Source organism: Mauremys reevesii, linkage group 21, assembly GCF_016161935.1.
Source record: "Mauremys reevesii isolate NIE-2019 linkage group 21, ASM1616193v1, whole genome shotgun sequence".
Lineage (NCBI taxonomy): Eukaryota > Metazoa > Chordata > Testudines > Geoemydidae > Mauremys > Mauremys reevesii.
This window is the reverse complement of record NC_052643.1, coordinates 18,331,775-18,348,410: the sequence shown is the minus strand read 5'-3', so window position 1 is coordinate 18,348,410 and position 16,636 is coordinate 18,331,775. Positions and strand designations below refer to the sequence as shown.

General features: G+C 45.3%; 1 protein-coding gene across 8 annotated transcripts in view; it reads right to left on the bottom strand.

Annotated features, from left to right (window-relative positions):
- Window positions 1-16,636, bottom strand: part of KCNAB2 (potassium voltage-gated channel subfamily A regulatory beta subunit 2) — a 106,382-nt gene that overhangs the window by 37,547 nt on the left and 52,199 nt on the right. Inside the window, exon 1 of one of the 8 annotated variants that reach the window (XM_039508907.1) lies at window positions 12,414-12,639. The exons of the other annotated variants lie outside the window; for them this stretch is intronic. Within the exon in view, the coding sequence (XP_039364841.1) occupies window positions 12,414-12,631 (218 nt within the window). The 5' untranslated portion in view covers window positions 12,632-12,639. Of the gene's footprint in view, window positions 1-12,413; window positions 12,640-16,636 lie in introns of those variants that run through there. 8 annotated transcript variants of the gene reach the window in all.

The following is a 16,636-nucleotide window of genomic DNA, read 5'->3' as shown; positions in this document are numbered from 1 at the left end:
AGGCTAACACCTGCAAAACAAAGTATCTTTAGATTCTCAATCTAGAAAGGGTACAGGGGCCAGATTTGGATACTGGCTCCGTGGAGGCCCGAGCTATGATCGGAAATGGGGCTTATGTATTCTCTCTCTGACAGCTGTGGGGTAATCGCAAGATGGCTCTTATGGAATTTTCTTAAAATCGGATCAAAGTCTAAAATAAAATCTCCCAGCAAGAATGTTACATTGCTCACCCTTTAAAAACATTTCTATAGCCGGAGTAAAACCCTAGAGAAATGCTAAGAGCACTCCAGTGTGGGGAAATTTCTTTCCCTGTAATGTACTCTTGGTTTTTAATTTAATTCAATACACCACTCAGTGTTATTGCTCGTGTGACCCTGCCTGAAGGCTCTCCAAACAGGGGGCAAATTGACCAATGGGAGGCAAAATTTCAACCACTCAGAGCTACACAATCACCTCTCATTTTTAAAGTATTTTGAGATTTCAGACATAAAATGTGAGCCTTCTATGAAACACTCTCAGTCTTCCGAATGCAATATTAGACCTTCTGACGCAGAACTTCTGCCTGCAGCAGCCTCTCCTGTGCTGTCCTTTTAACCGACATATTTGGAAGCTTCTCTTTCAGTAGGAATAGGAGAACGCTTCAGTGACCAGGAAATAATTGATTAATCAGTCACATGGTCCAGAAAAATAACAGTGAAGTAACAAACTGGATTATCAATATAATGATGTGAATTGATTTCTAAAACACTTTTACACAAAGAAAATTGTCTTGGTGCGTGGGTGTCTGACAGGAATAAAGTTACATAAATTTGAACTCAGACTAAAAGCCCCCCAAAACCTGTAATCCAGTGGTGTTTTCTTCTGCCTCAAAGATCCTTAATCCATACAGTTGAGCCAGTGTAATCCTACTTAGCTCCCTCCAGACCTTGATTGCAGTTTCCAATTCTGTTGCAACCAGTTCAGAAATTCCTGATGACAAAGGGTGAATTCTTGCCCTACTGAAGTTAATGATAGTTTTGCCACTGACTTCACCCAAAGTCTTCGCAGTACTGGGAGGTCCCTCTGGTATGCACAAATTAAACAAACAACCCCCCCGCGATGCAAACCCAACAACAAACATTTACCAAAAAAAATCCTCCTGAACAAAACCAACCAGCCCAGCCAGGCCTCCCCCTGCCCTAACAAAAAAACAAACATTGTCCAAAAACTCCTGGGAATCGGAACCTCCAGCAAAAAGCTCCCCGTGGGATCAGCTCCTACTGGGACTCAAAACTGGTGGTAAAGTTCCAGTTGAATATTCAAAATTACTTACTTTAATTTTTGCTCAGGCTATTTTTAGTTCTGTACAGCCAGGTACACACTATGCTACCACTTCACTGTTACAGTGACTGCCTCCTGAATGAGACCTGCTCCTCACCAATAGGAAGATATTATCTCACTCACCTTGTCTCTCTAATATCCTGGGACCCACACGGCTACAAAACAGAATGCATCTTGAACGGCAAGTCTCCCAGGCTATTCCAGACCTGCTAGCCAGGACAGCAGTGTAAAAGGCTAGTGCAATCCTACAGGTTCTCATTGCAATAATCCCTTGCAGTAAGAGGTAACTGATCTGGATGCACAGGGTCTGATATTGCATCACCCTGTGCAATCATTTACACCAGTGCAAAGAGAGCATGAAACGCGGCCATCCTGGTCTGGCAGCACTTCACACCCCACTTGCACTGGTGTGGATGGCCATGTGAGGTGCATGGTGATGGAGAATCAGGCCCATTGCTTTTATTGTGTGGTAGTTTAAATAAACTTGAGATCCAAAGTATTTACCAAAGAGCTAAAATTCCTGCCAAGATTGCTAGTTATTTTATTAATGACGACTTATATGACAGCCCCATTAGAATAGGCCTTATACAAAGCCACAAGTAGACACAGCCTGTACCAAAGGCTTTGCAGCCTCAGATGATGAACGACACAGAGGGGACAGAAGAGGGAAATATCCGAATATAAAGTTCTAGGTAGCCCCTCTTCTCGGTCCACTAGCCCCTCGTCTGTTGTAGGCACCATGGCAGAAAGCAGCCCCGAGGAGGGCTGGGACACGAGTGTCCTTGCCGATTAGTTCTAACATCCTGGCAGACTAGGTCACTGACATAGGGCACCCGTCCGACAGGGAGCAGTTCCTGCACCCCAGACGGACACAGTGAATCAGAACTAATCTGCATATGACCTTTTAGTGCCTCCAGAGGTGAAGCAGGAAAACCTCGATCCCAGATTAAAAGTTCTTTGCAGGAGGCGTAGGCCAAAGCCCCCGACTCAAACAAAAGCCAGCAAAAGGCAGTTTCCCACCATGGATTCAGTGGGTCACATTCTTCTCCAGGCCACAGCAGCGTCAATCCGGAGCAAGACTGCTGAAGTCGGTGGTGTGACGCTGTCGTGAAACCCCAGGAACTCAGAGAAGAATCCAGCCCAGCGTGCGGGACGCACACAGAAGCTACGTGTTCAGCTCTAAACCCTTCATCCACGTTGGTTATTAAAAAAATTCACTGTACTACAGCAGCAATTGCCAGAGGTCACTCCAGCCATCGTCCTGTGTCGGGGGCTCCTGGACCCTGGAATTTGAATGGCAGTTTATTGCTGATGCTGCCACTGTCTCCCCCTCCCCAATCTGGCATCTTTCAGAAACTGCTCCATTTCGTTAGGCCCTCGGACCCCAGCCCCACAGAAAGCACCGTGTGTCATGCACAACCATACCACACCCCTTGGCTGGGACAGCAAATGTGCTGTAGGTGTTAATTTCACATCCTCTCGATATTAACATACCGAACCTAGAACGCCTCTGAATATTTATTGCATGCTAGGAAACCCAGAGTTTCCAGCTGCAGATACAAGAATTTAACAAACATTTACAGGGCACCATGAGGGCACAAAGCATTTTGAGAAACTTGGACTATGTGCAAGTCCCAGAGTTCAGTGGTTCTCAACCAGGGGTGCTCATACTCCTGGGGGCACACAGAGGTCTTCCAGGGGGTCCATCAACTCATCTAGAGATTTGCTTAGGTTTACAACAGGCTACATAAAATGCACTAGTGAAGTCAGTACAAACTAAAATGTCATACAGACAATGACTTGCTTATACGCTCTATATGCTATACACTGAAATGTAAGCGCAATATTTATATTCCAATTGATTTATTTTATAGTGACATGGTAAAAATGAAAATGGAAGCAATTTGTCAGTACTAGTGTGGCTGTGAAACCTTCGTATTCTTGCCTGATTTCATCAGCAAGTACTTTGTAAGGGAGGTGAAACTTGGGGCCACGCAAGACACATCAGACTCCTGAAAGGGGTGCAGTGGTGTGGAAAGGTTGAGAGCTGCTGCACTACGACCCCCGCAGCTCTAATTTCCAGCAGTGACCTCAGTGTGACACTCAAAGTGTGTTGTTTGGTTCCCTAATTTTACTGGTTTATTGAAAATGAGTTTCAGGGTGATCATGAAAAATCATTTGTTGATTTGTTATACAATCCCTTAAAAGGTTTTTTATTGGTTGACCTCCAGAATTATTTACTGTCATTAGAAATAAATCCTCTTAATTTATACAGAGATTTATTAGAGAAGGAAATAAAATTTCAGCTGGTGACTTTCAGTCAATACATTACTCAGAGGAAATGCACTGAAAACTAAACCGTTTCTCTTTATGCAATTCTGATCCCCAAAACAACCCCTCCCCCAAAGGGTCTCTGCTTCTAAGCCACAATGTTTAAACTCACCAATTGAAAAGCTACATGAGTGGAGCAGCTGACCACTTGCTATGATACAAGCGGTACATTTCCATGCTAAACTTAAAGGGAAATTGTTCAGAATTAGGCTAAGTTATTACAAAGCAACTTCCAGAGGTTTCTAAGTTTCTTCCAGCTAGTGTTAATCACTCGTGATAGCAAAAAAAGGCTCACGCTTAAAGTAGGTCACCATGGCCCCTCCACCTCCAAACCGCTGCATCTGAACTTTTAAAGTGCTTTACTGAACTAAATGTTTTATCTTAAATAATTTCTCTGATAGTGTACGCGCAAGCTTCACTTCATCAATAAATAACAGTCATACTGATATTAATTAAATGGGCTCTTTTTTTTTTTTTTACTGTTCAAGTGTTACCTCTCTTCATTCTTACAGAAGAAAATGCAAGGGAGCCCTGTCGCAAAGCTTTCAATTCAATGACATGCCATAATCCTGCAGGCAGCTCTTTGCAGGCATAGCCCAAAGAAACAGGATTCATGTGGGCACAGGGTGGTCCACACGGAGCAATTTGCTGCCTCAGGACTCAGGAGATGGCGTAACTGCAGAAGGGATTTTTTGTAAAACGTACAGTCTCTGTGTTTGTTTGTGGAGTTGGCTCTAATACCTATGAGAAAGAAAAACTGCAATATTTGGACGAACCATGTGTTAACAAGCAGGTGTGCAGAACAGCAGGTGCCCCAGCACAGCTTCGTTTCGGATATGAAAATGCAACAACGCAACTTTTCACCAGGGATGCATCAGCCATTCAGTTCACACCTGGTCGTGACCATCTGCTCCCCATTCCCTGCCTTTGATATGAGAGTTTGACAGACGAGAAGGTCCAAATTCTGCTCTCACTTTGGTCTTGTCTACACTGGGCTTTGGCCGCTCCTGTAGCTGTGCCAGTGCAATCCCCTTGTATGGACATGATTTATACCAGGGCAGCATACCTTGAAACTGGAGAGAGCTGAGCTGGTGTAAGTCACTTCTACAGCAGGGCTTTATGCCAGTGGTTACAATCCCAGTGCAGTCAAGGTCTTATGCCACGTAAGTCAGAAGTTGGTGTAGTTACCAGATAGAAACACCACAGACTCAGATTAGCAGGAATGGTGACAAAAACAAAGGAATAATAAAGATAACCTCCTTTCCAACCCACTTAAAATGAGCGTCTAAAAAGACTCCTCCTTTTCAGGGAAGAGTTCAGCAGTAACCGTCCCGCACTCGGGAGTGTCTGAAATGTCTGCTGTTTCTACTTTCAGTATCATGAGCATTTCAGACACCGAGTGAAATAATTGTTCCGTCTCTGATCAGAGTGAGAACATTTCAATAGCATCACTTCACGCTAGCAGCCCATAACCCAAGTCTTCTAAAACAGCTTTCGGTCAAAAATACAATACACAGTCGTTAAAAAAACAAAAATGGTTTGAAATATTTATGCTCTCACTACCCCAGGTTCTGGAGGAACATGAAAAATTAATGGAGCGTTGGCTGCCTTTGTGCTTGGAGTTGGTTTTCCGGCTCCACATGACACTTTCTCTGTTTTATTTCTCTAACATGGGCTGATGTTTATTATTCCAAGTTGACTGCAAAGCAGCAGAGACAGGTCAAGAAGCCTGAGTACCTAAAGCACAGGGCAGTAATCTCTCCGGGAACTCCCCCTGAGCGCCACATACGTGCGAGGTCGGAGCTGAGCAGCAAGGGCTGGAGTTTAGATTCCCAGGGAGTGTTGGGAGTTCTGTTGTCAGGTTGAAGGAAGAGAAGGAAAAGACGCTTGTGGGGGGCTGGATTCATGAATAGTAGGCTTGAAGTGAGAGAGAAGGTGAGGCACTAAGTGGATACCCAGAAAGCCCTTTATGAATAAAGGCCCAGCATACCAGCACCATGTTTAGGGCTGTGATGGCAGCTGAGCCCCCAGTGGTGATCAATGTGATCAATGTGCTTCTGTCTTATTCTCTCTCTCTCTCCTCTCCTCTCTCTCTTTTCCTTTCTTTCTCTTTTTTGATTTTTTTTTTTTTTTTTTTTTTTCATTTTTTCAAATTTTTTTTCTCTTCAAATCTCAATTACTCTCTCTCTTTCTTTACAAGTACTCACACACTTTTGGCTGAAACCTGCTAAATTTCTTCATTCTCTTAAACCTGTCACATTTCTTTTCTTGGTTTTTAGCAGTCAAGGCACATGGCCTATGGAAAAGGAAGGCAGTGAGGGGCAGAGCAAGCAGTCAGTAGCAGCTCTCTTTCTCATTCTCATCTTCATTCTTCTCAGGCTCATTCTCCTCATCCTTAAGGAAGGAACTGCCTCAGTCCCAGAATCCTGACTGTAAGATGTGGTGGATCCTGAATGTAGTAAATAATCCCATCCCATTCAGGTGTAAAACAGGGACTCCATCAGGACACTGGACTGACTCATGCTGAGCTGGGACATTGGACTGACAATCCAGTCAGCACAAGAAGGAATCCCAAACAAAAGCACCTCAAAGCCTCCACTCCACTCAATCAAAGGAAAAGAAACCCACCCCAAAAACACCAACAAAACAAAGAAACAAAAAGAAAACAAAAAAAAAGAAGTGCTTTTCTAAAGCCTGCTTCCTAGGCTGGAAGGAGGGATATGGGTTCTCTATAAATGATGTATGTGGGGCCCATATGAGTGGCTGCACAGTGGCTGCACCCAGTAAAATTCAGGTGTAATTAATCTAATTGTTAGTGCTGTCCCCATGTTCTCCCATGTCCATGATCTCAAAAAATTCCAAACAAAATATAAAAAAAAACAACCAAAAACAAAACAAAAAACAACTCCAATAATTACACTGGGATGGATGGATGGGGGAAATTTATCACAATTGGAGAAATGAAAGAATTAAATGAAGAAGAAGAAGAAAGAAAACAGGTTCACCTGAAACCTCAGCTCCTGAAAGCCTGAAAGGTCCAAGGGTTCTTCTCCACAGGACTTCCAAAGGGGAGTCTGCAGGACAGGGCCAGGCCACAGCCAGCAGTGCCAGCAGCAGCAGCCAGCCCCAGCAGAGCAGCCGCCACCTTCCCAGAACTAACTGTTAAACTAACTGTTGCTCACCAAGACCAAGACTCCACCCAGACCGATCACTATTGTGAGCACTGCACGCACTGCACGCCGCCTCTTCGAGACCTCCTACATGGAAAAGCTAGCAAAAGGGTAGTGCCACGTTCTTTCTTCACATCACTGCACACATGGCATGCATCTTCCCCACCCCGCCGCCTCCGCCCTGCGCGGGGGGGGGACTCTCTCTCTCTGTGCTTCCCCAATTTGCTCCATCAGTCTCATCTCGGGATCTGAGCTTTGGAGGCTTTCCTGCCTTTGGCCACTGGATGCCAAATGGATCCAGATAACATGACCTGTGGGACAGTGGGACAGCCTGAAAATGAATTGAGAATGAGTCGTGTGACATAAAGGTGCAACTGTGGTGATGCACTATGGATCCTCAACCAGCACCCCTGGCCCTGGGCCCCCTGGCTGAGGATGGACTAGAGCGGAAGGCGCTGAGCCAGGTTTCACTGTTCACCTCACTCAGTCAGTGCAAAGTGTGCCGTTAGGGTCTCCAGAGGCCATCTCAGGGTCTCTGGTCTGGGCAGGGAAGGGAGAAGAGAGCAGAGCAGTTGATGAGATTGATGGGGATTGATGGATGTTGTCCAGTTGTTGCTGTTTGCTGATACAATGGGTGCACTTCCTTTCCCTTTTTAGGTCTGAGGTTTCATGATCACAATCAGACTGGGTTGTAGGGATTCCCGGGTACATCTGGCTGGCCCCTGCAGGGATTGTACTGTGGTCCCCAGCAGCACAACGGCAGTGTGACTAGCTTGTCCCACACACACAGCTCTCTCCTTTGCCACCGGAGCCAAGTTCAGCATTTCTGGGTCATGGTGCAGGACTGGCCCCTGAGAGGGAGAAGGCAAATTGCCCAAATGTCTCGATGCTCAGGTCAGAAACTAGCTTCCTCCCACCAGGATCACTGCTGGGCCACGGGCCTCATTCATGCTTTATGTTAAGTGATTTCCAGATATTGCTTTGCAAACCCTGGCTCTTCTCCAGTGGTTGCACACAGATACCCTTTCCTAGCGTCCAGTCCAATTGTTGTAGGGGTTTGGCTGGCTCTCTGTGGGTGTTCCTAGGTCGGTATCCAGCCATACTCAGGCCAAGTCTACACTAGGAGGGCTCTACCAGGAAAGGAACACTAGTAAACTATCCTAGTGTGGCCAGCTGTGGCGTCAAAGCTGCACTCTGTACCAGTATAGCAAAACCACCCCGCCATGCGTGAAACAAGCTCTACTGGTCACGAGCACATCTCTGTTGGTCAGGGATCACGTCTATTCCTGCCCCTGACCGAGAGAGCCATGCCTGCATACGTCTGCAGTGTAGGCCTGGCCGGAGACGAGGCTGCAAACACCCCTGGATGTTAGCAGCTGAGCCATTCCTCTACAGCCTCTCATATCCACGGAGAGGCATTGGAATCTAATAGGTTAAAATTCTACCTTTAATTTTCACACGATGCCTGTAGTGATCTGGCACAGCTTTACAAAGCAGAGCGGTTGCCAGCGTCAGTTGGTATGTCATTCAAACAGATTTGTTGGGAATACGTTTCCTTGTAACATTTGCAGAAGCAGAGCTGGTGGGTACAAGGTGAGCTCTGGAGCTCACAAGACTGAAGATTATTTGTGCAGTGATCATTTTATTCACTGACATGGTGGCCTCCGTTGCAAGAGTCATATCGCCCTGCCATTTGCATCAGTGTCTAGCTGGGAGATCTGGGTTAAAACAAAGTTGCTGAAATCTGCTGTATATCATGCTGTTATTCCAACATGTTTATCGCTTAATTATTTCAAAGCAAATTGCTGAGGATTTATGACGAAGTACGTTCCAACCCAGAAAGCTCCATTTCCTGACAGAGAGTAGGCAGATAAGGTGCCATTCCTTCTTGGAGAGCTGGCTTCTCTTTCCTCACCAGGCAGCGTTTGCCTTAATAGAAAAGGACAAATTCAATCTGCATGTAAAGCTGGGATAAATTTCCCTCCCTCCAACATGTTCCACACCAGATCTGAATTTTTCTTATGAATATTTAGGACTAAACTTAACATGAGTTCTAATTTCAATCCTTGGAAAGAGTTTTGATAAGGAGGAATTGTGTCTATCTTGGATCTTTAATAACTACTGCAGTGTCATGACTGGTTTTCATTTCAAGATTCTATTAAACAACCTGTGAGAAGTTAAATGAAATTTATTTGATAAAAGCCAGTCTGGAAGATGTAAACCATTAATGTGTCTGACGCTGAGGCAAGGATCTTGATCTACGTTTACTTTTCAAAAAGCAAATCTTGCTCAGCTCTCAAACCGCATAAATCAAACCAAGCTGTCCAGTTTTATTAGAGTTTCAGGCACACAAGAGAGCATGGGCTATAAAACTGCGATATTTTACATATGTGCACAACCGACTTATTCAACAGTTTACATTACACTCAACTGCTCTGACTTCCCTGGTTACTGGCTGGATAAAATATTTTTGTGGCTTTTAATTTTTTGAGATTTTGTTCAATAATTCATTTGTCCTAAAAGAGGAAGTTAAGATTCTAGGCTGTTTGTACTTAGAAGCATACTAACAATACTGTAGAAAAAAATAATAGTGAATGAGGAGATGATATAGAAACGTTGGGGTTTTTTTATTTACGGAGTGGAGGACAGAAGTATGTAAAGGTGCTAATCTTCTCTAGACATTTAAACATGCACCTGAAGAGACCTTCTCTCTAGGTCAGCTTGAGAAGGGTTTCATCATCATTTCCCCACCCATCTAGAGGAGAACAGATTCTGGGATACAGACACTTCAGATATACAGTGCAGCCAAGTTATTTAAAAAGAAAAAGAGCTAAACAGAAATATGATACGGTCTAACATCTAGAGCTGTCTCTGCTGCATTGATATTTATTGCATTAGGCTTTGACTCCACAAAGCAAAAAATGTGGTCACCTGATGTTACACGCTGGCAGTAGCCTCTATAAAAACGCTTTGTCATGGCCAGCTAACAGCATGTAGTTGTGTCCAGTGGTGAGCTGGAACCGGTTGTTAAATTTAGAAGCCGGTGTAGAACCAGCTGTTAAAGGGGCGAGTGGGTGGGCAAACAACTTTGGTCCGTGGGCCACATCTGGCCCGTAGGACCGTCCTGTCTCCGGCCCGCCTGAGCTCTGAACTGAGGAGGCTCCCCCGGCCCCTCCCCCGCAGAACCGCAGCGTGACGCGCCGCCGGCGCCAGCGCTCTGGGCAGCTCTGCAGCTCCTGCCGCTTTGAGCAGCATGGTAAGGGGAAGGGGGGCTCCAGCGGGCCGTGCGGCATCTTTACACGCTGCCCTGGGAGGAGGGGTTGGATAAGGCAGGGGTCAGGCAGGGAGTGGTCGGAGGGGGCAGAGGTTCTTGGGGGGCGGTCAGGGGACGGGGGGGTTCGGGTAGGCATGAGTTCCAGGGGTCTGTCAGGGTGGTGGTGGATGGGGTCGGGGGAGTCAGGGAGCGTGGCGAGTTGGGTAGGGGGTGGGGAGGAGTCCTGGGGGGCAGTTAGGGTGGGGGGGTGTGTCTCGGGAGGGGGTGGTCAGGGGACAAGGAGCAGGGGGGGTTGATGGGTTGCTTGCGGCCCTTGCGGGTTCTGAGGAGGGTAGTCGGGGGCAGGACATGGGTAGGGGTTGGATGGGGCGGGACGACAGGCTGTTTTGGGAGGCACAGCCTTCCCTACCCGGCCCCTGATACAATTTTGCAACCCTAATGTGCAGGGACGGCTTTAGGAAGTGCGGGGCCCGATTTGAACAGTTTCGACAGGGCCCCGGCAGGGATGACTTAAAAAAAAAAACAAAAAAAACAAAAAAACCACAAAAAAACCACCACGTAAAAAAACAAAACAAAAAAACCACATGGGGCTTGTACTCACCGTGTGGCGCTCCGAGTTTTTGGCGGCGGGTCCTTCACTCGCTCCAGGTCTTCGGCAGCACTGCAGGACCCGCCGCCGAAGACCTGGTAGGGAACCGGTTATTAAGATTTTGGCCGCTCACCACTGGTTGTGTCCATATCTTTCCCCTAGAATTCACACTGTGAATCCTTCTAAGATCAGCAGTAAAGCTCCTTTATCAGGACTGCACGAAGAAGGCTCAAGATGGAGCTCGGCCAGGGTGGGGAGTACACCACGATTGTTGCCTGCTAGGAGAATAGTTCTAGTGGAATAGCTGAGTTGTGACAACGGGTCAGTCCAGTTGACAGACCTGGCTTCAGAGCCTGAGTTACAGCCCAACCTGCAACTTCAAAGCACTGTCTTAGAGTGCTAGTGTGAGAACCACAACCCCGCTAGACTGCCTGGGTACACTAAGGTCCATGCATAGGACACTCTGAACTTAGTATCTGACCCATATCCCCTTCGATTAGCAGCACCCCGCACAAGCCCGTTTCCAGGCCTCCCTTGGTGAACGTCTGCCATCTGCTGGAATCGCCAGAGAAATTATATTATTTGTCAATTGTAGCATGAGCATCACCACGTGTCAAAATGAAGTAGGTTAAGTGAAACTACAGAGAATCAACAGCCAGCAGATTCATGGCATGGAAGGGCTGCAGAAAAGGAGCATCTCACTGTGATTCCTAATACAAGGAATCAAAGGTTAAGGACATAACCTGCTCCACCTAAAAGGGGCACACTGCACATGGCCTAAACTGAAAGATGCCATGAGAAAAAGTTTAGAGTGGCTATTAGGACAGGCTGCTCTCTCTTGGCGAGGCACCTGGGACAGTCTGCTACGTCATGGGAGACAGCAAGACCCCGAGTGGATTTAGGAGGGAGATAAATACTCTGACTCAGAACAGGGAGGGGGACATACTTGCTCAACAGCCTGCACCTGCCATGGGAAATGGATTAAGATGGAAATTTGTTTCTGTACCTCTATGAATTCTACACTCCAATATGGAAATTGACTAACGGGCTCTTCTCGCATGAAGACGACGATGACCTAGGTCTATCCCAAAGGGCAGAGAGGAGATGTAACAGCGTATAAGAGTCTCTCCCATTCCAAGAAAACACGTATCTTGGTCTCAAAAAGTGGCTTAAATTAAAGTTATAAAATGTGGGCCGAACGCTCTGTTGGTACATGCGGTGCGTTTAGTTTCTCACCAGACACACAAATTCATTAGCTGCCCCAGCCTGCACGACTGCTATTTTGGACAAACCTGTGAACAGAGTTTTCATGTATCAAGCTTAAAAAAATAAAAGATGTTCTACCACCAGTGAAGTACACATACACACACACACACGTTTTAATGGCTTATTTGCACCCCCGGCTTTGCCAGTCTCTGCTTTATCCAAACACAGATTTCCCAGAACATGTCATAACAAGGCTTTGATGCTTATTTAGGTTTAGTTAAAACAACAGCAGCTGCTTCAGTTAACTCCTCGCTGGAATTTCTTTGCCACAAGGGGCTAAAGAAAACATTGGTTTTATACGCGATATCCTAGAAACTACTTCCATAGCCTGTGTGCAGATTTGACATGCTGCTGTATGTTTACATCCCGACTGAAGTGAAATATGCACCAACTGTAGCTTTTCCCAGGTTTTCCATGTCCGTTAAAACCCGCGTAGAAGATAGGAAGGAAGTTCATTTCTTACCTATATCTCATGCCTGTCTTGTGAGCCGTGCAATCCTCCAGCGAGAGCCCGTGCATTTTGAGAAACTCTTCCATGGTTTTGGCCTGTGCTGCCACTCGGACATCTCGCAGCCGCTGCAGCTCCACCACATCCGTATGGCGAACCTGGTGGAGACCCCAGTCCGAGTGGTACCGGCTGGCCACGCTTCTCAGGCTTTCGCTGTATGTCATGGACAGCATTCTGCTGCCTGATTTGGAAATCTGCAAATTTTTCCAGATATTAAATGCTTAACTGAATCTACACACAAGATCTGTGTCCTTCTGGAGGCAGGTGTCTATCATTCCCTCTCGATCAGCTAGTAGTGACGGTATAGGGCACAAACTCACAAAACCAAAACTCCTCCTCTCCAGCTCAGCCAGACAACCAGTAAAACACGTCAGCACCTCTAGTAAACGCTCCTACACTCTCACAATAGACACTACACTTGCACATGTTCACAGAAGTCAGGTTCTGCTTGCTGGAAGGAAGTTCGTCCTTAGAGCTAATCCACATACCTGAGCAAACTGAAGTCACTAGCAAGTCAAAAAGAAGCCTGAGCTCCTTTTAAACTGCCAAAATAATTTAATTAATCAAAACAAAAGGTTTCCACATAAATACCAAGCCACACAGAGACTGCAGCCTGAAATAAAAGCAGAGTGAGGTGGAATGTTCAGTTGCTTTTGGCCATACAGTGACAAACTGGCTGAATGCATGTTAAGCATTAATACTAGATATGGGTTGGTGACAGCATGCACTGAAGTGACGCCTCTTTAGGAAACCCTCATTGCGATGGGTTCTGAAGGATTACAGGGGCAGCATTTAGAAATCTTTGGGGTTTTATCTAAGCAACAACTGGGTTTTTGTTTTTTTTTTAAAAACAGAATGAGTTGCTCTTCTGAGGTGCGATCAGCCTCCACTGAACTCAATGAGAGTCTTTCCTTTGACCTCAACAGAAGCGGGGTCAGGTAATGAATCCTTCAGGCTTGGGCACTGAGGCCTTCGCTCTGTGATAAGTTAGGAAGAGTTACATCAATTCCTTACTCAGTACTGTACATGAAACAGATATTCTGTGTGAACACAATGAAGATCAAACCAAGACTCTTCATTTGAAGCCAAAAAAAAGACCTGCAATCTGTAATCTAAGGGGTGTCAGCTTTATCTGCATTAGGCGCTTCCTCATGTATTTGAAATCACCTAAACTGTCTCCTGGTTAAGAATGAAGATTTAGGATTTCCACTGACAGAGCCTACAGAAAAGCTGCAGGGCATTATTTGCAAAATGTTTCAGAAGAAAAGCCATGGGCAGCTAAAAACTTCCCCTTAGAACAGTTACTTTGAAAACTTAATTAGAATGAAAGATGTCACAACAGCTGTGGCAGACAGTAAAAGACTGCATTCTTTTGCACACTGGCCAGGGCATGCACACACACTGTAGAAGGTATAATTAATAACTGTCTAGGCATAGTCTTTACATTCATATAAGGATTTTTCCAAACATGCTGGAAAGCTCAGAGATCTCAGAAGTCTTTAGCAAGAGCATTTTTAGCTTTGCTGGATGATTCGCCATTACCTAATTTGTCTTAAAACTTTTGCAAACAAGTTATAGATTATCACATTTATTTCTCTCATCACAAAAAGATTTCTTCAGCTGCTTAAACTTCAGCGTATGTTCGGAGTTGGTACGGTGTCACTTTCACAAAAACCTTGTAGCACGGAAGTGTCAGATTGATGTTACAGATGTTTTCATACTGGATGCCTCTTTCCTCGTTGCAGAACAATAACATGGATATTATAGATAGTTATTCCAACGTATTCTGGCAGGGAAACCAGAAATGTATCAAACAGCAAAGCACTCCCTGCATCAAGAGTTTGTGCCAGTTTGAAGATCAAAATCTGGCATTTGGTGGTTCTTCAGATTTCTAATGGCTCCTGTGGATTATGTCACTGATCCTGGGTTTTTTAGCTGGTTGCTGGTTTGTGAGCGCTTGGCCACATATGGTTTGCCACTTGGTATCTGGTTAAATACACGTTCCATAGAAAATGCCACAAAAGAAATTTTTTTGGGCATTGCATGGATTTGAGTGAGCAACAAAAGAACAGAAGTTTAATCTGGTGTCAATCGGCATAACTCCATGAGTGGAGCACGCTGATTGACGTCGGACAAGGATCTGGCTGTCATAGTCAGGCCAAAATGCATGTCTGCACCACCTAGAATGCAGAAAAAGTTAGCAATCTTATTAGGCAATAAAAGTTGCATTTCAAAGTGGACACAGCACCCTCTCTCAGCTAGACCCCTGCCCCAAGAGGGGAACACAGCGACAATGGCTTGCATACTCCCCTCTTGATTCAGCTAACTATTCCAGGACCCTTGGCTGGCTGCACTCTTCAGAGGAAAATGCAACGTCTATGGAGCAGGTTGCTGCAATCCATGCATCAAGCCAATATTTTTATCTGCAGCAGCATACACGGCACAGGACCATGTCATCGAATTTCCATTCAATGCAGGCTGCTGAAAATAACCTGCTGAGTGTGCAGCAGAGCAACAGACAGCACACAAACCCCTCCGCCACACCAGGGTGCAGGGCACTCCTAGGCAGACTGAGGACGGCAGAGAGCTTATTACGTTTCCCCAGGGCTTTTTGTATTCGGTGTTTCAGATGCCTGAAGTTCAGTTCTATGGCTATAAGTAGGCACATAAATAAGTGCCTTGATTTTCAGAGAAGCAGGGAGCCTAAGGCGCCAGTTGAAGTCAATGCTCAGGGCCACTGGAAATCAGGCCAGGTGTTCAGATCCTAAGATGCTCCCCCCGTGAAAATGTTGGCCCTAGTATTTTATCAGTGCCTGTGGGTCACAGTTTGTGTGCTGGACAAGATGGTGACATTCATACCTGACCAAAGGAAGCCGATAGCGGCATAGGTAAGTTTGGAAGCACATAATGCTTAACCACAACTGCACACTGACACTGATGCAATCTGCTTTTAGGACCCTTCCAGTTTTCACCCTGGCAGGATTAATTTCAGTTTCTCATTGTTTTTAAAGAATGAAAATTGAGGTGATCTCGACCCAGATCAAGTTTTTATTTTGGTGTCAGAGGTCCCACTCAACAGCTCCAGAATTTTGCACTGAAGGTACTGGGGAAAACTCTGATTCTGTTTCAGGGGTCAGGGCTGCTGCTCACTTCTGGATCTAGTGCAAACCTGGAGTCTGTGGGTTGAACCAGAAAATGCAGTTAGGACATGTTCAGAAATCTAGCCGTGCTAGTCTCCAAAGAGGTGTTAGATGGGTAGCATTAACAGCTGTAGAAGCATCAACAATTCTTCCAGCGAATAGACAGCCAGCACTTACTCTTCCCTGTGCGGCACCGGCACGTCGGCACCACGGTTGTACATTAGATGCAGTGATATAGTTTAGTGCTCAGTTTCTCAGCAAAACACAAGATATAAGGATAACAACAATGACTATATAATTGCTTTTTCTGAGACAAACTCATAAGCGTCAGATGCAAGCTAAATTTTGCGGTATTTTCTCTCAAAGAGCACAGAAGATGCATTGCTTTTCCAACCAAATGTAACCTCAAAAGAATCAATAACCATTAGCGTGCAAGAAATTAATGTGAAAACCCCCAAGAATTCCTGTAACAAACATTTCTTCAAGAAATCTTTTTAAAATCCTCAGCTTTAGAAAAATAATGTAGTGATCAAAATCCACACTTTCACACAGTGACTTGGGGAGTTAAATAGCTGGACTCACTTTTTAGAAAGAGCTTCATAAAATCATTGAAGTTAGAAACTGAAAAAAATAATCCATCCTCTTGGCAATACAGGATCACTTATCCTGACTATGTTTTGCAGTGCTTTGGCCATCTGCAACACTCATGTCTTCCAGTAAAAGTGCTGGTTAGGATCTTCTGCATTTGATAGTCATATTTTCCACTCTTTTCACATCAGATATGAGGATTTTCCCATTTCCTGCTTCACTGCAGCACCCAAGAAGTTCTACCAATCTTAGTGTCTAAGGGTTTGATCCAATCAATGAGATTTTCACCCAAGGAAGGAGGGAAGGGCTGGACTACATGAAGAATGAAGGACTGTATTTAAAGAGTAAAAGCAGAAATTAGTAAGCCTGCTAGCATATACACCAGTGTACCTAGCTTCACAAGAATTCTTTGGACTGACATGCTACTACCTACAACAAAAGACAAAGGTC